General features: G+C 35.6%; 1 protein-coding gene across 6 annotated transcripts in view; it reads right to left on the bottom strand.

Moving 5' to 3' along the window:
- Positions 1-23,107, bottom strand: part of SIS3 (SUGAR-INSENSITIVE 3) — a 124,578-nt gene that overhangs the window by 27,663 nt on the left and 73,808 nt on the right. For all 6 annotated transcript variants that reach the window (XM_089822115.1, XM_089822112.1, XM_089822116.1 and 3 more), the window contains one exon: positions 21,708-21,827. In XM_089822115.1, coding sequence (XP_089678241.1) covers positions 21,708-21,827 — 120 coding nt within the window. The remainder of the gene's footprint in view (positions 1-21,707; positions 21,828-23,107) is intronic.

Here is a 23,107-nt window from a genome sequence, read left to right as displayed (position 1 = left end):
AAGCATAGGCGGAAAACTCAAAAACGGCTTCTCCTCTGTGGGGTTTCTACCCTTGAAGGCAGTTTTCCACATCCAGCGGAAGATCACTCTTGCAAGCATGGTTATTTAACGAATCGATTACAGGAGGCTAAAAAAAGGGTAAGGGAAGCATGTTGATCACTTTGAGGAAGGTATTTTATTCAAATTCTAGCTAAGTGGAACTTTACTCACGGAGTACTCCGTTCTTAATTCTCCGCAGCTTGGTGGAAAACGAGAAAGTAAGCTGTAATAAAAGAAAATAACCGTTAGGCCAACGGAAACTGTGAAAAGACAAGAAAGAATCTATTGTAACCTCCACATTTACTAATCTAACGGATTTATCATTTAATTCCTTGTGTGTCGCAGATTTTAAAGATTAACAGGTGGATTGGAGTTTCTATATAGAGATGAACATAACAGATTTTCAAACAACTGCTTACTCATTTGAACTGTTATGCTGTTAAGTTAATTATTGATTCCGAAACCCCCACAGTTACAAAGTTCTACTCTCTATCTTATTTTGAGTTTTAAGATTTCTAAATTATCTCTACTTCAATCGAGATGGCAACAAGATTTGCTGGATTTGATGGATTGGGCGAAATCAAATCTACATTGTAAAATATCACAAACACTTCACTCTGTTTCTTTGACATGCAGGATTTCCAAATAAGGTTGAGGACAGAACCAATCCATTACATAATGGAGAAACTCTGAAGAAGTGGGCTAGTAGAAGCAACAAGATTTCCCGTAGCAGTACAAGCCCCAGAGTTAATTATTGAATGTATCAATCACTATAACCCAGATACGAAGCAAATTTTACTGCCTGATCAAACGGTGTTAATCTCAATTGATAGGCAAGCAATAGTCAATTGTCTGTGGATTCCAGAAAGAGAGGAGCTCTCTAAATTAACAATTGGAGGAGCTATGTCCGAATTCTCTCTGAAGAAGATGGTGTGGCGAAAGGAGATCATGAGTTCTTGGTTCCAAAAGCCAAGAGGAGCTAAAAGTAAAGTTCCTAAAACCCTTTTTGGCACTGATCTCAAGCCCGAGATCGTGGACATTCTAGTTCTTTTGCATCGATTGAAAGGTGAGGTCGAAGCCCTTAACTTTGTGGAACAATACTTCTTTTTGGTGCAAATTATCTGCTCGGATACACAATATATTGACTAGGCGTACGAGGTAAGTGAGCATCTGTCTAGGGCTCTCAGTGCAGCCAAGTTCTACAATTCATTTTATATGTCTTCTTTCTTGATATATATGTTGGCTTCCCTACAATTATGGCCGAGCCTATTAAGATAATATCTTATACTTTCTATAATAGTCAACTACTTGTCTGTAGTCCGTCTTTCAGTCTAGATAGGAATGTTTCCTATCCCGTCTCTTTTCTTCTTCAGTCCAGATAGGAATGTTTCCTATCCTGTCTCTAGTTTTGTTTCTAATTCCGTCTTCAGTCTACGTTGTTTCTTTTAGAAACAACGTCCTTCTAATTCTTTATAAGGAACACATTTGTTCCTCTGTTAATCAATGAATCATCCGGAAATCCGTTAATCTGCCAACTCTTCTTGAATCTTGTAACATGGTATCAGAGCCATTACTTGAATTTCTTTGAAAATTTTATAATTTCATGAGCAAGCCTTTGCTGCAAAATCCTTTCAACAGAACATTGGCAACCATCAGTCTTCTCAACCTTCCCAGCATCAACCTTCTGCTCAATCCTTGGATGGCTCTACGAAGCAAAATGTACAGTGTAATTACTGTCACAAGTTCGGCCATATGAAATTCGAGTGCCGGAAACGTTTGGCTGCCCAAGCAAGGCAAAATGCTTCCCAGCCAACAACACAAGTTGTCGAGCTTCCTGATCAAGGCGAAGCTGCATTTTTCGCCTTTTGAATTTGTTTCTATTTTTTTGGGTTTGTTGATTTTCTCCTCAAAAATCATTTCAAGTTGTCTGTGATACGTGAGGCTGTGTGAGATTCTGGGTTTTACTGTTTTTTCCACAAAAACGAAGTTTTGTAAATGCAACTTATTTTGAGTCATAGCACTCTTCTGGCAAAGCTTCTTGGTTTCAGCATTCTGTAGATCCACGGAGGGTCTCAGTTATCACAGAATGTTCCGACATCCGTACGTTGACCATTAAGGGAGGGTATTAAGATAATATCTTATGCTTTCTATAATAGTCAACTACTTGTCTGTAGTCCGTCTTTTAGTCTAGATAGGAATGTTTCCTATCCCATCTCTTTTTTTCTTCAGTCCAAATAGGAATGTTTCCTATCCTGTCTCTAGTTTTGTTTCTAATTCCGTCTTCAGTCTACGTTGTTTCTTTTAGAAACAACGTCCTTGTAATTCTTTATAAAGAACACATTTGTTCCTCTGTTAATCAATGAATCATCCGGAAATCCGTTAATCTGCCAACTCTTCTTGAATCTTGTAACAGGGCCTTCCCAGAATAGAGAATTTTCCAGATGATGTAAAGAGTTATGAGTTTTACCCATGCTTGCAGTTACAGAATAGTTATACAGAGTATATCAGAGTTAATGATGCATTTACAATGAGGCTTTGCAGGGAACTCCAAGGGTGTCCGAAGAGGAGATTCAGCCCAGAAGTGATGGCGGCCATCAGTCAGTTGGGTAGTTATTTCATCCAATTCTCATCCTTTTCATATTTGCGTCTTGCAGCTTTCGATGGATTTCCCCTGAAGCTGCCCAAATATCCGGATGACATGATCGTGCTCATTGAGATCGTGAGACAAGCAATCCAAGTGAATGTGCTGAGCGCCAGTTTGAATAAAAAGGGATACAAATTTCCTATAAAAGTGGGGCATACAGTTGTGAGTCCCGATCAAATGCCAAAAACATGCTCAAGGCATTCGAGAACAAGTTCAAATTAGAAGAATATGAAGTGTTGAGGCCTATGTTTGACCCAAATGGGTATGCCAGAGATGTGCTTCAAATTGGAAGAATGATTAAGCATGTTACTACTGTGGAAGATTATTGGGCGTATTGTAAAAATGAGTTGGAAAGCTAAGATCGGACTTTTGCAAGATTCACAATAGAACAAATAAAGACATATGGCATTAACTTTGAGGTGGAAGGGCTAGAGGATGATGGGCAAAATATGTATAGTAATACATATTTGACCAAATTGAGAAGTACTCCAATCAGTTCTGAGCCATATGTTGATGTGGAAGAAGACCTTGATGTTATGATGGCCCCGATTGTCAAAAGAACCGGAAAATGGGTCGAGTGGACAGCGAAAAAGAGTCAGAGTAGGAGCAAGACTACTCAAGCTTCTCCAGCCATTGCTACTCCCACTTCTTCTCAAAGTGCCACACCTAGTGTTACAACCACAATTGCTCAAGGACCTGCTCAATCTGCAGGAGGAGGTGACCAACCCCCGGAGAAGAACATTTCAATAGCTCCAACTTGCCAAGGCGATCCTCTACCAGTTATTGGAGCCCAAGCCAGCACCGAAGAAAAGAGGACTGAAGAGCCAAAATATGGTGTTACTGCTCCAGTTTCACCTCCTCATGTGGCTACTACTCCATCTCCTCATCATAGCCCTGGTCCATTTGCAATTGCTCCCCTTTTGAAGCCGACTAGTTCCCCCATTCAGATAGTTGAGATTGGGGATGAACAGAGTAGTAGCAGCGAATCCACTGAATCTGACGGAGCCGCAAGGAAAACTCAAGGGCAAGAGAAAGTCCCAAGTTCTTCTAGGCTTCTATTTCAGGATCCTAAGAATCCTTTTTCTGCAACTTCAGCGCCAGTGACTCCGATGAGGAAGAAGATGTTCAATATAGAGTCACTTGGGGCTGCTTCTAAAGTGATCAGCACAGAGTCCTGGCTAGAAGATACCTTAGAAAGGAAGAGAAAGAGGAAAGAGGAGAGTATCCCTGCAAAGGATACTGTGTCTCAAATAGTTCGCTCTAGATCTACAGTAGCGAAAGCTAAGAAGCAGAAGACTTTATCAATACTTGGGCAAGATCCAGAAACAAGACACTTAACAATGGAGGTAGCAAAGCCAAATAAAGCAGGGAGAATTGAGGAAATGACACTCGATGATTTCACTCTGCATTCGATTGATCTTGGAGAGGCTAGGCATGATACAAAGGTGGGCCTATGGAGATCAAGTAACGAGGTGATAGAAGAACAATTGGAAAACCTCAAATTGTCAAAAATCAGAATGAAGGCCGAGATTGAAGAATTGAAAAAATTTATCAGACAACTGGTTGTTCCATTGGCAACCATTACTGATGTGCCTGCTACTGAGAACCCTACAGCAGAAGAAGTGCAAGCCTTCATCTCACAGCTTCAAAAGGATAGACATTTTGGCCAGATTGGAAGAGAATGGATTGAGAAACTCAATGCAGATGGAATTGTTCTGATTGATCAAATTGGAAATGTTATCCTTCGATTGGAAATTGAGAAGGATAATATCATATCTAATCACAACACTTTGGCCACAGAGAAGGCAAGGTGTGATGAATGTATTTCTCTCCTGAATATGGTCATCCAAATGAAGGCAAAAGAAGCAGTTGAAGCAAATATTTTGAAGAAAGGGACTAAGCCTCTGTTCGAATGGCTTCAAAACATGCAATTTAAGCAGGAGATGATTCAAGAGGCTGAAGGACTCAAAGAAACGAGGGAAAAGGTGAAGAAGATCCAAGACAGAGCATTTGAACTCATGCGAGGATTACACACTGACCCACAAACCAGTGGGTGAGGGAAAGCTCTCATTGGAGTAGAAATAATGAAGAATAACTTTTCCACATACTTGAGCAATCTATCTAGAATGACTTCAAGTAGTCAAGACAGAGTGGTAGAGTTGCAGACGCTTAGTGGATACGTGCATGTGGCTGTTGGAGAATTGACAAGTCCGCTAAATGCGGTGAAGGAGTTGGCTCGAGAGCATTCGAAGTGGCTCTTAAGATTCACTAATGTAAATGTGCCTAGTCACGAGGAAATGATTCCAATTATAGTAGCTGCTAAGGCATATAGAGCGAAAACTGAAAAGGGAAAGAAGTCCAAGTGATTCAGTTGACACTCCCTTTTCGTTCTCTGATGTAAATTTTGCAAATTTTGTAATACGACAAACTGGCATCTTGCCATTTGTCATCCTCAGAAGATGAACCAATTTAAATTCCTATTGTAACGGTCATCTCTCAACTCTATATGTATGAAGTTGAATGATTAATGAAAGGTCGGCAAATTTCTGGTGTGAAGTACTTTTTGTTGCAGAGTCAATTAAATAGTATTTTATGTCAATCATTTTCTGTTCCAGTAGGTATTGTGTTCAGTCCATGTTTCCTTTTCGTTTTACAGAGAATTAAAGAGGAACAAAGCTTCTTTCCCCTGTTTTCAAGATCATGAATGAATGTGATAAGTATTGTTATGATTCATTCGGCTAAAGATTTTGTTAATGTTCCTGATTTATCAGTTATAGTTTAGATTTGAATTTCAGCTTTTTCTAGCCTTATGCGAATAGATTTATGGATTCATAAGACGTGTGGATACGTAAATCTGTTTCAATATTGAGAAGTTTTTCTTGCCTGAATTAAGTTCTAGTTAGGCTTAATTTGGTTTGCCTCTTCTGCTCTCAGGTTAAGAGCATACCCCGCATTAGTTTTAGGAACAAAACATAATTCCTTGAACATCATTCACATAGGGCGCTGTACCTACCAATTCAGAGAGAAGCCAGTAATCACAGAGCGGCTTTTCAACTATTGTATTTAGATATTATCCCTAATTTGAGGCATTAAGAGTCATATTTTCACAAGAAACAAGAAAGGACAAATCTGTTTACCAACAGGGCACATCATCCTTTTCTTTTCTTTTACTTCGATCTTTATTGAGCGGGTTTAACATTAATCTTTAGAACACATCTTCAGTACCAAGTTCAATAGGCAACGACGCCAAATGTTTCTCATACAGGGTAAACAGATAGTTATTGCATTCAGAGACTAGAATATAACACAGAATGAGATAGCACTGTATTCATATAAGCAAGGTATATAATCATGAGTACAGTGATGCTTCATAGTTCAATTTGGATGATGTACATATATCTCCCGAAGCGGCGACTCAACCGTCACGCAACCTTTTGGACACTAATTAATCTAGTCGGCTGTAGTATAGTTTTTACCGACAACAAGTGTTTTTTAAGTCTTTTGCTTTCTCTCTATTCTATTCTCAAGTTGTGGACACATCTTGCTATGCAACTTAAGTGATACTAGCTTGTGGGTACATCTTTTTTATGCAAATTAAATTGACTCTTCTAAAGACATTATTTCCTCTTTTGAGTATAATGACTAGGGGCCTGAATGTTAAGTGGTTTTATTACATAAGTACAAAAAGGGCAAAAGAAAGCATTGGAAACTAAGAAGCCCACTGGCTCATTTTTCAGGGTTTATTTTTTTAGCACTCAATTGAGCTTGCAATGAATCAATGGCTTAGATTAGATCATTCTTTTAGGAACCATTATATAATATGTTAGGCTTCTCTTGGAGCTCACTAAATGATGATATTTTTCTCCATTGCTGCTGCAATTTCCTAATCTTCCAGAGAGACATATGAGCTCCCACTAGTCAATAGGTTGTGTTTTAGTGTAAGCGCTTGGGTCTTTGATTCCCTAGAATATCATAAACAAACCTGTCTATTCTTTTCAGGTTCCAGATACCAATTGGAGTTGTGATTCAGAGAAATCAAAATCAGATTTGGACAATGTACAGCAAAATTCTTGCATTTTCCCAAGCATCCTTGAGGCTACCATAAACAAAGGTAACATCATTGTGGGACCCAACACTGATTATTTTGGCTTTGACAGGGCAGCTGGGGTTCTGAAGGCATTTTCTGAGGTGCTTTTACAATAACTTGTATTCTGTGAGTTAGATTCACCTTAGCAGACACCTAGGCGCTATATTCAGTCGGTGATGATATTGACATTTTCAGTGATTTTGGGTGCCTAGTGCGGGTATTAATCATTATTTCTCATGGAATATAATCCAAGTCTTAAAAGCAATGCTTTTAACTGAAAGGTGTGTTGAAAAAGCTTTTTTTTAGTGAGAAGAGTCTACTTGAAACCTTGAGCTTGGGACTTGGTTATTATTAATTCAAAATTATTAAATGAAAGCTTCTAATTGAAAAGTGTATTGATGAAGGCTCTTTAGTGAAAAGTGTCTGAGAGAAGCTACTTGCTTTTGGTCTCTTGAAGAAGACATATTTTTTTATAAGAGCAATGCTTTGTGAGAAAGTAATTCATTCTATGATGTTTATGTTTCACATGTCCCTCTCTAGGTTGGCCCTATACAAATTATATTCATAAGATAGGCGTCTCTTATGGATGGCAATTAGTTAGTAATTAAACTATGTTTCTGCATTTAGACTTCAACAAAAGTGCCCCAAGGAGATGCCAATCATAATGAAAACAATAACGAATTATATAGGCCTGTTCATTGAGGGATATTTCACATATTCGATCTGTTCAATCTGCAGATTCAGATCGGTATGATATCAGAGTTAACCTTTTATAAAATTAACACTCCCTCTTAACTTGATAATCATACTAAGAGATAACATATCTAGCACCATCAATTATGATGAATAAGCATAGATTGATACTCTATATCTATCTAAATCTTCTAAGCATGTGGTATCATTGAACAAATGATACTATGTCATATTACTATACCTGTGATATGACTTATCACTTATACTTGTGATAACAGTATTCCATGGGATGCAATATACAAGATAAAATCCGGAGACTAAATAAATTCTTCCTCTATCCAAGTTGTGACTCATAGGTACTGACAAGCCTACATCACAATATGATCCTGAGTTAAGATTTGCCAGTACACAGGATAAAATCCGGAGAATAATTAAATTCTTCCTTTATCCAAGTTGTGATTCATACGCATAGAAATGTCTACATCACAATGTGGTCTTGAACTCATCCAAATCTGACAGTAGTTCTCTATTGTTCAGTACATTATCTCAGATATCATCATCTCTCCTGATTTTTTTTTCATACAAGTGTTCATTATCTCAGAGATCATCACCTCTTAGATAATGAACACAAATGGTGAAGCCCATAACAGTCAATAGCCTGACAATAATAATTTTAACACAGAATTATTTCATTAATGATTAAAGAATACAAATGTATTATAATTCAACCATACCAAGTCCTTTTCTGAAGTGATCTATCTTCACTCAAGAGAGAGGTTTGGTAAGAATATCTGTTGTCTGATTTGCAGTGCAAATGTATTCTAACTTGACAGTTTTCCTATCTACCATATCTCTTACATAATGGTAAGGAATTTCACTATGCTTGGATCTATCATGAAAAATTGGATTCACAGAAAGCTTGATGGAACTCTGATTATCACAATGAATGATAGTGGGATTCATGGGTTGATCAAATAATCCCACAAGTAACTTTCTAAGCCAAACAGCTTCCCAAGAAGCCGTTGCAACTGCAATGTATTCAGCTTCTGTGAAACTCTATGCTACTAATGACTGCTTTCTGCATATTCATGATATCATTGTTGAGCCTAAACTGAAACAGCATCCTGCAATGCTTTTCCTATCAGTAACACTTCCACCCCAATCTGAGCCTGTGAATCCATGTAAGTTTAAGTCAACTTTCTTATACTTAAGCCCAAGGTTAAGAGTGCCTTGTAAGTATCTCATAATTTGTTTGACTATAACCAGGTGAATCTCCTTTGGCTCACGCATAAACTGATTTAAGGCATTAACAGCATAGCAAATATCAGGTCTTCTATTTACCAAGTACATAAGAGACCCAATCATCTATTTGTAAATAGTAGAATCTATGGAGAGTGATTTTGTTGCTGCTTCCTTAAGTTTGTGTAGACTAGTCTCCATTGGAGAAGACATAGGTCTGTAGTTCCACATTCCAAATCTCTTCAAGATGTCTAATGTATACTTTCCTTGATTAAGTATGATGCTGTCGAAGTTCTGCCATACTTCCAATCCTAGGAAGTAATGGAGTCCTAAATCTTTCATCTCAAATTCTCTGATTAGATCTTTCCTGCATTGATCTATAAGATGATCATCACCTGTTATTAGTAAATCATCAACATATAGTATCAAAATTATCATATCATCTTTATCCCTTTTATAATAGATATTTGGATTAGCTTCATTCTTAGAGAATCCTAAACTAGTGAGATATGTATCGATTCTTTCATACCATGCCCTGGGAGCCTGTTTAAGCCCATAGAGAGCTTTCTTGAGTCTGCAAACAAAGATTTTAGGATTATGAGTTTCAAATCCTTCGAGTTGTTCCAAATATACCTCTTCTGTAATCTTTCCATTCAAAAATGTTGTTTTCACATCCATCTGATTTACTTTCCATCTCTTTGATGATGCAATAGCTAGAACTACTCTTACAGAGGTGTATCTAACAACTGGAGCAAAGGTTTCTTCATAATCAATTCCCTCCTTCTAAGAGAATCCTCTGGCTATGAATCTGGCCTTATATTTTTCAATGCTACCATCAGCAGCATGCTTGACTTTAAATATCCATTTAGAGGAAACAACAGATTTTCCCTCATGCTTAACAATTTCCCAAACATGATTCTTAATAATGGATTGGTATTCTTCTATCATAGCATCCTTCCAAGTTGTATGTTTAATAGCATCTAAAACATTGGTTGGTTCTGATTTAGAGAAATCACTCATGTTGGCAACATAGCTAGAGAATCTTTTGGATCTTTTGCTTTCTCTAAAGGTTCCTTCTGGTGCAGAGAAGTCTTGTGTTTCTTCTATAGTCTTAGAGGCCCAAAGTGGTCTTTTCTTAGGATTTTGAGTTTCCTCAAGATTAAGATTTTGAATTTCACCTTCAATTTCTTCAATGTTCTCCCTCTAAAACAAGTTCATGATTTTCTTCAGAACTAGGTATATGTGAAGGATCTTCAGAACTTAGGGCTCTTCTGAATACTAAATCTTCTTCAAATATTACATCCCTACTAAGTTCAATGTTTTCCTGACCAGGTATGTAAACTTTATACGTTTTGGAAGTTTCACTATACTCGACAAAAATGCATTTCTTCCGAAAGGTTCTAACTTGGTTATCTTTTCTTTTGGAACATGTATGTATACAGGGCACCCAAATATCCTAAGATGACTTATATTTGGTTTAACCTTAGAAAAGACTTCTTCAAGAGTTTTATCTCTAAGGTGGGAGTGAGGATTTTTGTTTTGAATATAGATAGCAGTACATGAGGCTTCTACCTAAAGATAAAATTCTAAGTTTAGATTAAGCATCATAGCTCTTGTTGCTTCTATGATTGTCCTATTCTTCCTTTTTGCTACCCCATTTTGTTGAGGATTATAAGGAACGGTATACACCCTCCTAATTCCTACTTTACAAAAATCTTTAAACAAATTTGAAGTATATTCCCCTTCATTATCAGACATAAGAGTTTTAATTTTATGTCCTGATAGGTTTTCAGTTAAAGTTTTGAATTCTTTAAATCTTTTAAGAATTTCTTCTGATTCTTTACATTTCAAGAACTAAATCCATGCCTTCCTAGAGAAGTCATCCATAAAGAGTACGTAGACAAAATAGCCTGAGAGAAGGAACAGACATAGGTCCACATAAATTTGAGTGGACTAATTCTGAAACATCGTTAGCTTTACTAGTGCTATTTTGAAATGGACTTTTGGAGTTCTTACCTAGTGCACATCCTTTGCATAAGCTTGAATGATCTTTGTTCAACTTAGGTAAACCAGTAACCATCTTCTACACAGTTGATTAGGTTTTGAAGTTTTAGGTGCCCCAACCTTCTATGCCACACTTTGTTTATATCAACAACTTCATGGATTAAGGCTTGAATAGGGTCTATATTTAATCCATACAAGTATCCCTTTCTTTGACCAATCAACTTCGATTTCTTAAATGAAGAGTTCTTAGACCAGGTCATTACTTTACTGTCCATGAATGCAACTTTATGTGCATCATCTTCAAGTGCTGTAACAAAGATTAGATTCCTCTTGATTCCTGGTACATAGAGTACTCGTTTGAGATAAAGAGAAATTCCCGACTTAAGTTTCAAGGTGCAGTTCCCAATTCCTTTGACAGAATGAGTGGAATTGTCACCTATGGTAACTTCGTCATTATCTTCTTCTGATATTGAGTCTAGTACTTCTTTGTATCCTGTAATGTGTCGAGATGATCCACTATCAATTACCCATGCTTTGCTTGATACTTCATTTGATAGTGTTGAATATAATACACGTTTCTCAGGATCATAGTTTTCCTCTTTCCTAGTAACATTTGTACAATTTACTTGTTACTTTGTATTCTCTGGGCAATTTGATTTATAGTGTCCAAATTTCTCACATTTAAAGCATTTTACTTTGGATAAATCTCTCTCAAGTTTTTCATTTCTTTGATGAGCCTTCTTCTTGAAGTGCTTCTTCTTACCTTTGTAAGAATTTGTGTTGAAAACATGAAGTTCTTCGTCTTCAGTTTTCAATTTCCCTCCTTTCTTGAATTGCCTAGATTCTTCTTGAAGGCAATCTCCTTTGGGTCTATTTAAGTCTAAAAGTTTGTCTCTAGCACTTACTCCTTGTGAGAATGTTTCCCCTAAATCCGGTAACCCATCTATAGCCATAAGTGACAACTCTTTCTTTTCCATTATGGTCCCTATACTTGTAAGTTCATCTGTTAGACTAGCCACCCTTAGGAAGTATGAATTCATAGATTCTCCCTTATTTTATGTGATTTAGTTGCCTTTTTAGTGCAAGGGTTCTAGTTGCATTGTTAATCTCATATGCATTTAATAATGCACTTATCATATTAAATGTTGTCTAATGTTTCATTAGCATAGGTACTATTTCATTTTTAACTCCATCTAATATGATTTTCATGGCTTTCCTATTTCCTTTAATCCAAATAGTTTTATGAGGATCAGCATCAGGTTGTTTGAATTCCTTATCAACAAACTGTATTACATCATTGTCTTCAAGAGTCATCATAATTCTGAATTTCCATGAAACGAAGTGTTATTTTCCATCAAACCTGTCTTCAGGTCTGATTGTGTTGGCCATTGAAGGTAGAAAGATGTTTGCTTAGATATGTTTTAAATCTGATTATTAATTTGCAAAGCCAAGGTTCGACTACCAGAGCTCTGATACCATGTAAGATTTTTGCAAACTCTAATTAACCAATACTGATATAATACCTTTTAATCTTGCTGGAGATGGTCCTTATATATACCGGACAGTATATTAAGTGTTCTTGCTATGATGTATAGTTCTGCAATAAAATGTTTATCTCTGCTATAAATCGTTTAAGGCAGTAAATTCTAAAGGAGCATACTTGTATTTCGATGTGTGTCCTTTATCCACATTCACACCCCATATATATATAACACTCAAGGGGCATGTCCTTAGAAAGGGCATATCCCTCTCTAGGTCCACCCTATACAAATTGTATTCATAAGATTGGCGTCTCTTATGGATGGCAATTAGTTAGTAATTAAACTATGTTTATGCATTTAGACTTTAACAAAAGTGCCCCAAGGAGACGCTGATCATAATGAAGGCAATAACCAATTATATAGGCATGTTCATTCAAGGATATTTCATGCATATATTGGATCTGTTCGATCTGCAGATTCAGATCGGTATGATATCAGAGTTACCTTTTTTAAAATTAACAAATTTTGCAAAAAAATTGCAATTCTATTTAAACTAAGCAAATTTTTTTAATTTCACAATATTTTCCTGAGAAGTTTTTGACTTATCTCTGATATTTGCCAATATTTTTTTTTTCTTTGACGATAAGTTGTTCATAGCAATATTATGATATTGATGTAATAATCATCTTCATAATTAGAAACTTACTTTTATGTTTTGTTGTCTTTAGTATGTTTTAGAAATTTGGTTGTTGCTTTTGGATTCAAATGTGTAATTTTTTTTGCATCAACACTTTGGAGCACACTTTGTGATCCATCATCAAGATTATAGAGAGCATAAGGAGAAAAGTGAAAAAAATGTTACAAACCATAACATTTAAAAGAAAGGGGTTGTGGAAGAAGAGCACGACAAGAGTTTGACAAGTGACAGTTGAAAGGACAAAAGAAAAATAGAAGATGCGGGATAGAAAGTATAGAGATAAATCAAATTAAAAAGGTTTTTAAAAAAATTTATTAAGGCTTTAGATATATATAAGATTGAATAAGACACGAAATTAAAAAACTACAAATCAAAACTATAAAAGAGCATACATATATTTATGTAGACACGCTCTTTTGTGTTTGAGGTATGCAAGGAAAGGTATAAAAATACAACTGGAAGAAGGATATGAGTTTGGGGAAGCATGTGAGAGAGTCACTTCCTTACAATTGAGGGAGGGTAACATGTAAAAGAAAGAGAGCTTTACACAACAAGGCAAAAGTGGCGTGAAGAAGAAGGCAAGTGCCTCTTCCTCCTCTTTCAATGGCACAGGAGGAAGGGTTGGAAAAATATTGTCAACACAGTTTGCATGTGAAAATACTTGCGCGTGAAAAAAGGAAGCAAAAACGTTGACTAAAGAGGTTGAAGGAAAAAGAGAATAAAGATTAGAGGATTCGTACTTGGGCACAACTCCAAAGAGCCATTGAAAATCAAATGTTGGTGGCCTCTGGTTTGACACTAGTTTGCAAAATGAATCCAATCTCTGGACTAGAAGCAATGAACACTGCATCTTTTCATAACGTCTTGTTACAAGGAATGATTCCATTAGCTTGAATATGCATGAAACTCATCTCTAGTTAGGAGGAAGGGTGAGAAGAAGAAATGGTTGGGGAAGAGAGAAGCCACAGTTGAGAGCAAGGTAATGCTACATTGTGGAGATGAGCTTTAGTAGACAGGGGTGAGGCTAAGGATGCCTAAGAGGGTTCAAATAAGGCAAGCTTGGAGGGAAAACTAGCTAGGAGCTGTCAAACACTCCTTGATAGCACACAACGGGGGGGGGACATGCAACTGCTACATTGTGCATGACCACATGATCTAGAAGTGAAAGGAAGGGTGTTTGGAGTGGGAGCAAAGTGAGCGAGAGGTGAGAAGGGGAACTAACTAGAGAAGACACCATGCAAGGGCCTAGAGAACAAATGTGAAGCAGCTTCTATGGTTATTATACTATGAGGCCCCAAACTTCATTTTTTTGTTAATGTTTTATTCCTACGTGCTAATGGCTCTCACATGGGATATAGTGTCCAGATGGTTCAACAAATTGGGGCAGAAAGAGGTGGTGAGCTCGAGGTGCAAAGGCAAGAGCCTAGAGTTCACGAGATTAATCAATCTTTCAAAAGACTAGATAATAGACCTGAGGAGGGAGAGACTGACTCTAAAGTAAATGTGCTTGGTTCTCCCAATCCAGAGGTGATGGCTAATTTTGACAAAGGAAAAAAATAAAGCAAACATCTTTGCATCTTTTGAGAAAGGCTAGATCTGCCACTTTTTAGGAAGCTTGATCCTTATTTCTCCTACTGCTTAGATTTGAACTAGAATTCCCTCTCATGAATGGTCTCAATCAAAAATGAGTAGATTTCCACAATCCATGAGTTATCTAGAAGTTATTTCTAAATTCAATCGTGTAAGTGGTTTTTGCATCAATTTTTCGATCACACCATGCGATCCATCATCAAGGTAATAGAGAAAATAAGGAGAAAATTGGAAAAATTGCAGACAATAACATATTAAAAAGAGGGGTAATAAAGGAGATAGAGAGTGCAATAAGAGTCTAACAAGTGATAGTTGAAAGGACAAACAATAATAAACAAGAAATGGGGGATAGAAAGTATAAAAGTAAATCAGATCAAAAAGGTTTGAACATAAAAAATAAAAAGCCTATATATATATATATATATATATATATATATATATATATATATATATATATATATATATATATATATATATATATATATATATATATATATATATATATATATATATATATATATATATATATATATATATATGAGATTAAGTAAAATATCAAATAAAAAACTATAAATCAAAACATATATCTACACACATACTCTTTTATATTTTGATGTATGTGAGAAAATGTATTAAAAAACAAATGCATGCAAAGATATAAATGAAAGCAAAATAAATTAAAAACATATGAATGTACTTAAAATGAAGTAAAGGATGATAAAAATACAAATATATTTATATGAAAACCTTAAAAGTAAATAAAATGTATTGCATATGTAAAGAAAAAATAGATTAATGTATAAACTAAATATATTGAATGTATGCATATATATATATATATATATATATATAGACACACACACTATTACACACACGTGAATTAAAAAATATATATAAAATATCATGCATCGATAAAGAATAAAATAAAATATAATGCATATATATAGACTATATATGATAAACACAACGATAAAATAAAGGACAAAAGAGCAAAACAAATAAATAAATAAAAGCAAGAAGCATCCTCAAAAATGAAACAACTAACACAAGATAAGGATGTGAATGAAAAGCCAAAACACGAGGGGAGAACAGAAAGGTGATCAAAAGAGAACAACACGGCAGTGAGGGAGGGAAATGAGAAAAGGGAAAATAGGACAAGGAACAAAGACAAGAACACAAGAGGATAGAGCCCCAAAGGCTAGGAAAAAAGGAAAAGGGCAAGAACGTTGTGGGGAGAGGAGACAGAGAAACAAAAGGACGAATAGGGAACAAGTGTCTAAGAACTCAGTGTTGACATTTAGCATTAGCAATTCCTCAAATCCACTCTTGTTGAGCACTATCTAATGTCCCTTTTCTATTTTTCCCTAAATCACAATTGCACGAGATTAGGGTTAGGGTTTACCATATTTAATGTAATGGATTTCTTAGAGTTATAGCTAACATATAAATAAGGAATGTAAATCAATTCAATAAATGTTTGGAGTTGACTTGAGGATGACCTAACTGTAGAAGTAATAAAGTAGGGTGACTTGATGAGGTGTCCTAGAAACCTCCTACCCTAGGCCCAAGAGTAGATACATTGTTACCCCTTGGCCTCATGTGGCCCTTTCCATACATATGAGGTGGCCTACCTAATGCTAGGTCCTATCATGCTTCTCCTTCATCTTGTCATTCTTTACTTGCTTCTAATGATTGAACACCCATTCACTATGGTAGGGATTGTAAGGAGAATTCACAATAAGGTGCCCCAAAAGCCTATTGTTTCTAAGCCCAAAGGCAATCTGATTCATCCCCCTTTGGCCCCATGGGGATTCCCTTGTCACAACAATGAGTGGCGTGCTTAGAAGGTGGCCTCATTATCGTTCTCTCAATTGTGACTACTACACTTTCATTACCATGATTAAGTGTAACCGTTAGAGAATATACATAAAGTTTTATACATACATTTTATATTAAACCATTACACCACTAATACACCTATTATTACTAAGATAATTATATATAATCACACATTATAGTTTAAGTCTCCACAATACACGAATCAAAGTAATAATTACCAACATACCTTCCACCCAATATTGGTATCAAATATTACTCATACCAAGATATGTATAGTTTGAGATTATTCTTTGTTGTTTTCTTTTTTGTATTCTTACCAATCGCCCATCCCTTAATGAACTTTTGTGTATTTATAACTTCATACTCTTATATGAAAGGGTGTATCTCTTTTCAAACATGCAATATGATAGAAAGGATGTGTCATTTTATTAATACCCTTCTTTATGGTCAATTGATTTTACTTCAATTAGCTATCTTCCCCAACTGTAGTCTTAAGTATCTTTGCTACATTATTAGTCTTTGTTTGCATGTATTATCTTACCTTAGTTAATCTTATCTCTTAGTCACTATTATTTTAAGTTGCATGTTGATTACCAATCTAATTCCTATGATCGTCTTGGTTTAAGCCATCATTTCATTCGATGCCACATTCTCTTAGGAGTCAAATTGTATTGATTGATGCTTTCGAACCAAGATGTTTATTCTTCATTTTGTTGATTTAGACTTTCAATTAAGAAGAGATATGGAGATAGAAGTTCACGTGCCTAATATTGGAGGGAAGATTAATCACCATTTATCAAGTTTTCCATTAATGTAGTCATTAGGTATTTTTCTAGATAGCTATGTCTTGCTTGGCATCCTTAGTATTGATCTTGGATAATTGCTAACATTATTCGTTACGTTCTAATATTTCCATATTATTGTGATTTTTCTTTCTATGTGGTTTACATAAATTAGTTTCACTCTTTGATTAATACTTATGAATACTATTATCAACTCTTAGATTCTTCCTCTTCCCCATTTTCTCTGTCTTCCTCTAGCGTGGCTTCTATCTCTTAGACTCTTGTCCCATACTTGTCCATCTATTTTCCTTGCCTTTAGTAATTTCTCTATCTCTCAAGTCTTCCTCCAACCTCTACCATTCTTACCCCCTTCCCTTTCTTCGCCAACCTTTGGGGCTCTGTTCTCTTCTACTCCTATCTTGGTTCCTCGTCCTATTCATTTTGTTCTCTTTTTCATGTTTTTTCAACTCTCGTTTTTGTATTCTTCTCTTTCCTTAGTTTCCTTCCCTTGTCTTTCTCCTTTCGAATACTATTATCAACTCTTAGGTTCTTCCTCTTCCCCATTTTCTTTGTCTTCCTCTAGCGTGGCTTCTATCTCTTAGACTCTTGTCCCATACTTGTCCTTCTATTTTCCTCGCCTTTAGTAATTTCTCTATCTCTCAAGTCTTCCTCCAACCCCTACCATTCTTACTCCCTCCCTTTCTTCGCCAACCCTTGGGGCTCTGTTCTCTTCTGCTCCTATCTTGGTTCCTTGTTCTATTCATTTTGTTCTCTTTTTCATGGTTTTTCAACTCTCGTTGTTGTATTCTTCTCTTTCCTTAGTTCCCTTCCCTTGTCTTTCTCCTTTCCCCTCTTGTTTTAACTTTTCATTCTTGTCCTCTTGTGTTAGTTTTTTTCATTTTCCAAGCTGCTCCTTTCTTTTTTATGGTTTTGTAGTGTATATTTTCTTGCAATTATTTGTTTTGTTCTTCTTTTGATTTTTGTCCTTTGTTTTATCATTTTTTTATCATCATTTTTATCACACAAATGCACATATTGTTGTTTATATTTCATTTTCGTTGGAATATTTATATGTATTTAGTATGCAAATTATATTTTTATATTTGATTTCAATTTAGATTATATAAAAGGCATTTTATTCACATTAAACTGCTATTGCACATTTTATATAGTTTACAAATTAATTTATGCATCTTTTATATATATTCACACACACATTGTGTGTGTCCATGTGTGTGCATTATATTTTATTTATTTTAAGTTTTTTGTATAAATAGACGTGTATATTATATTATATTTTTATCATCCTTTATTTTATGCTTAACTATATGATTTTAATTTATATCACCTCTCTCATTCATTCATATCTAAATACATTTTCTTGCATACATCAAAACATAATTGAGTATATATATGCTATTTTATAGTTTTGATTTGTAGTTTTATAATCTGATATTTTATTTAATCTCATTCAGATATATAGGCTTTTCATTTTAAAATTTTAAACCTTTTTAATATGATTTCATTTTATATTTTCTCTCTCCCACTTTTCCTTTATAATTTTTTGCTCTTTCAACTATCACTTGCCAGACTCTTGTTGCACTATCTCTACTTCCACAACCCCTCTTTTTAGTAGGTTATGGTCAGCAGCTTTTCTAATTTTTCCTTGTGCTCTCTATCATAATCCAAAACACTGATACAAAAAATGCTTACCCAATCGAATCCAAAAGCAACATCCCGAAAACTCATAGATTGTGGAAATCTACTAACTTTAGCTTTAGGAAGTTCCCTTTTTGTCTTTTGTGTTTCTATCCTTGATGGTTTGCATCATGGAAAGATCGTTTTGTATTTCTCTATTTAAGGAGCCTTCATCTCCTTTGTTAATGTCAAAATATCAATTATCATTTCAGCCGGCTTTGATAGTGATAGCATTGCTTCAGTTGGGCATACTGCTGTTGCTTTTAAAGTGGGTGTTGGTAGCTTTTTTAAAGATCTTGGTGTCACCAAATTGGTGGTTTCAACAACATTCCTTTATCAGCTTTTCCCTAAATGGTAACTCAAATAGTGCATGAAGCACATAGTCAAGGACTTCACTAGAAAGATTGTTCCTATTATTGACGCTGATGAGAAAGGAGAGAAAGCTAAAGCAAAAGAAGTTAATTGATTCTACTAGTTGTTTGTACAATGCACCTGCGTAGTATTCTTTAATACGTGCATGATCGTGCAAATTACTACAGACAATGTAACATAGGCGTTTGCTATTTTGCTGGCCTCTTAGGTGGGAATGTAGTATGCTTTCATATTTCGTTCTATTGCAGCTACTATGTGGATCTGCTGTGTAATCTTGGTATTGCTCTCAGCACTATAATTGTACACTATTTTCCAATATTAAAAATACATAGAAACATTGACAATGCTCAGTTCAGCATACAAGTGATAAATCACAATCATATATGTATGCAAATTAACCCATTTATATGTATATAATATACAATTAAGAGTGTGACCTTTTCAAGGTGACCAAACCAGCTAGTTAATCATAGAACAATTTCTGGCAACTTAAGTAAAACTGCATAAATTATCAATAGGTTCAAATATGTTTGAATGTAAAGAAATTGTTAAGTTATGGTGATTTTAAAACATCTAAATGGAATCTGGATGCCACTGAGTTCAATTCGTTGAACTTTACTGCAGTTTTGGGCCTATATTCTAGAGTCTTCATGGATAAATTAAATAATGGTATATAATGCACTGGTATCAAGATATAGGCTTTGTCGATAAATTTCTGCTGACATAACCTAAAAACCCAAATTACAGTATAGTCCTGAAGGTATCTAGACTCTGTAAACCTGCTAAACCTTTAGTTGGCAGTGGGCACTTGGTGCATGCCTCCAAAAATAGCACTATTAAAAGCTCTTAGGTTTTGGCAGGGTAGCATCTTTAGTTATTACCTATGTAGCCGATCTTAGGTCTGGTATGGATTTGGAATGAGATTCAGGGTCGGATCCTGATTTTGTGGGTATCTGTATAGACATTTTCGAATGTATACACACACACACACACATATGTATGTATGTATGTATGTACATTCATAGATTCCATATATGTAACATGTCAATGCTCATTCATCATTTCTTCAGTAGTTCAAAAATTCAAAGTTCAAACATGTAATGATAAGAAGTTAGAAGTGGGGTTTTCATCAAATGATTAAGTCCATAATTGTCAATATATGATTATATCGTATTCATTCATTGCAAAAGTCTCATAATGTCATTAAATGCTGAAAATTTAAATCAATAGATCACAAGCCATATTTCAATGTTTCTTATTTAAAATTTTACGCAGAAAACTTAATATCCATTTCCATATTCTTCTTCTTCGTCTTCATTGGAATCAAGGTGAGCATTTGGTTCCTCTTCAACTTCATTTGAACCAACAGCTGTGGCACTCGCCATGTCATGTGAAAGTTGAAAGTTTGAAACAACTGCTACATGGGTGAGTTATGCAACCGTGGCCTCTAAATTAGTTTAGGGTTTAGGAGGGTCTTTTTCGGGATGAGTTTCACTTTAATTTTTTAAAAATATTTAAGAAGTCAAAGTGGACCCCTTTTCCTTTGCCCAAACATCTGGATTCCCATGGATCCTCCCAGTTTCCTCTTAAATCCCAGCAAGATTAAATGATAAATCCATAATTGTTAATATATGATTATATTATATTCATACTTTGCAGAAGTCTCATAATGTCATTAAATGCTGAAAAACTAAATCAAAAGACATATTTCAATGTTTCATATTTAAAAATTGAAACAGAAAACTTAATATCCAATTCCATATTCTTCATCATCTTCATCGGAATCAAGGTGAACATTTGGTTCCTCTTCAACTTCATTTGAACCAGCTGCTGTGGCACTCACCATGTCATCTGAAATTTGAAACAGCTGCCTCTTGATCATATACAAAGACATGGGCAATTTGTGCAATAGTGACCTCCTAATAAGTTTAGGGTTAGATATGTCATATAAAAGTCGAGTTTCACTTTTGTTTTTAATTATTAGAAAAGTCAAAGCGGGCCTTTTTTCCTTTGCCCAAACGTCCGAATTCCTGCAGATCCTCCCAGATTCCTCTTGGACCCCAGCAGGATTCCGGAATCTTGCTGGAGCCCAGGAGGAAGCCGAGAGGGGTCCGAAATCAGTATCTGGCACTTTCAGAGGCATCCCATATCTCGGGTTATTACTGACTGGCCAGAGAATACAAATACAGTTGAGTGGCAAAAAACAAGAGGGCCATTGGAATTTAACTTAAAATGAATCATTTATCATGGCCACATCCCTTACATTAATATGATAAAACCTGACAATAACAATTGAAATATGAACATCTATAGACAACACAATACAGATCCCCTTTCTATCCTCCTTAAACATCCAATGTCAGGGAATTGCCAATAGTTAAAAATCCCAGAAATGAACAGAAGGTTAAACTTTGAGGTCCTCTATGCAGTACATATAATAAACATAGATAGTTGTCCATCAGAACTTGCTGATGGGCATTGCAATTGCAGACTTGCATGAAAGCGCATGAGTTAGAGCTCAATACAACATGAAGAACTTAACCTGCGCTGGCGACAGATAGAGGCCTGGGTGATATGTTGTTGTATCTTGTCCCATTCCTCGCATCTCCTGCCCAGCAGCTTCAAGTGCCCAATCAGGAACTCTAATAAGATCAACCAAAACCTGAAGTTCATGGAAAATGCAATTAGTATATCACACATAACAATAAAATATGTGTTGTCAGTAAATCCTTGTTTATTTCCATAATGTAACTATTACATTTATAGCACCTATTCCTCCATTTAACTAGATAACTGATAAACCATCAAGAGATATTTAAAATGAGAAATACAATCCCTTAAAAAAGATTATCAAGCAGTCATTGGGGGGTTTCGCCCTCATTAACCAGAAGACAGCCTATAGAGAAGAAGTTGCCAAAACTCCAAAGGAATAACCTGAATGAATGAACAAAGTCTCCAAAAATCTTTTTATAAACTCAAACTCAATGCTCTAATTAGGTTTTGCAACTTCTGATTTAATTTTTTAAATCAACTAATCCCTGGTGCAGGAGCCCCTAGGGTAAGGTAAAGCCCTAAGCTTAATTTTGTTTTGTTGATGGTCTAACCAACCATTGGGGTAATAAGGACTAGTTATAAAATCCCAAGGTGAGTTTAGGTGGTTTGATTTGATAGGTTTTGGATTAGGAGTCTAATCTTGTCAATTAGGTCCTGATAGGAGCAAAATTGCAAAAATTGCTCTAAGAGGCAAAATGAGGTAAAATGCCATAAAAGGGGGCAAAGAGTGTGTAAAGGTGGTTCTTAGATGTTCTAAGGTCATCCTAGAAGGTTTGGTAACATTCTATCCAAGTTTGAAGAGTCTAGGAGCAAAATTGCAAAAGTTGTCAAAAAGATGCATTTACAACATTGAAATTTTTGCAAAATTGCTTGACAACTTTTAGGCAGTTTTGGAAAAGCCAACGAATTGGTTTTATGGTTCGAACTGCAGGATAGAATGGAGCATGAAGTCTGTTTAAGACTTTTCCAACTCATTTCCAAGGGTTGGACAGTTGGGTGTACGGACAGCACCTGTAGCAAGCAGTTTTGTGCATTTGAAGCGTAGTTTTGAAGTTTGAATAGAGTTTTTCGATTGAGCAATGAACTGTTTTTGATGCAATAGTACCTTGTGTTGATGTTTTGAATCTATGTGTGATTGTTTTGGTTTCAAGTAAGCTTTTGATAGGGCTTAGAAAATTATTTGTTTCCAGTGATCGTACTGTCCAGTTTTGTCGTGCATGCATGAAATGGGCTATGGCTTGAGTGTCCTTGGTCAAAACACCATGGCTCTTGGAGACCGAGCAATAGCCTCTGTATATAGTGTAAATAGAGTTTTTGGAAGTTGTCGAAGGTCAAATGCTGATTTTACAAGCAAGCCCTAGGCAAGCAGACAAGCTTGGCAAGTTGCAA

Source organism: Cupressus sempervirens, chromosome 3, assembly GCF_028749045.1.
Source record: "Cupressus sempervirens isolate cs-2001-9-10 chromosome 3, ASM2874904v1, whole genome shotgun sequence".
Lineage (NCBI taxonomy): Eukaryota > Viridiplantae > Streptophyta > Pinopsida > Cupressales > Cupressaceae > Cupressus > Cupressus sempervirens.
The sequence above is the reverse complement of the archived record's forward strand: the minus strand, read 5'-3'. Positions and strand labels throughout refer to the sequence as shown.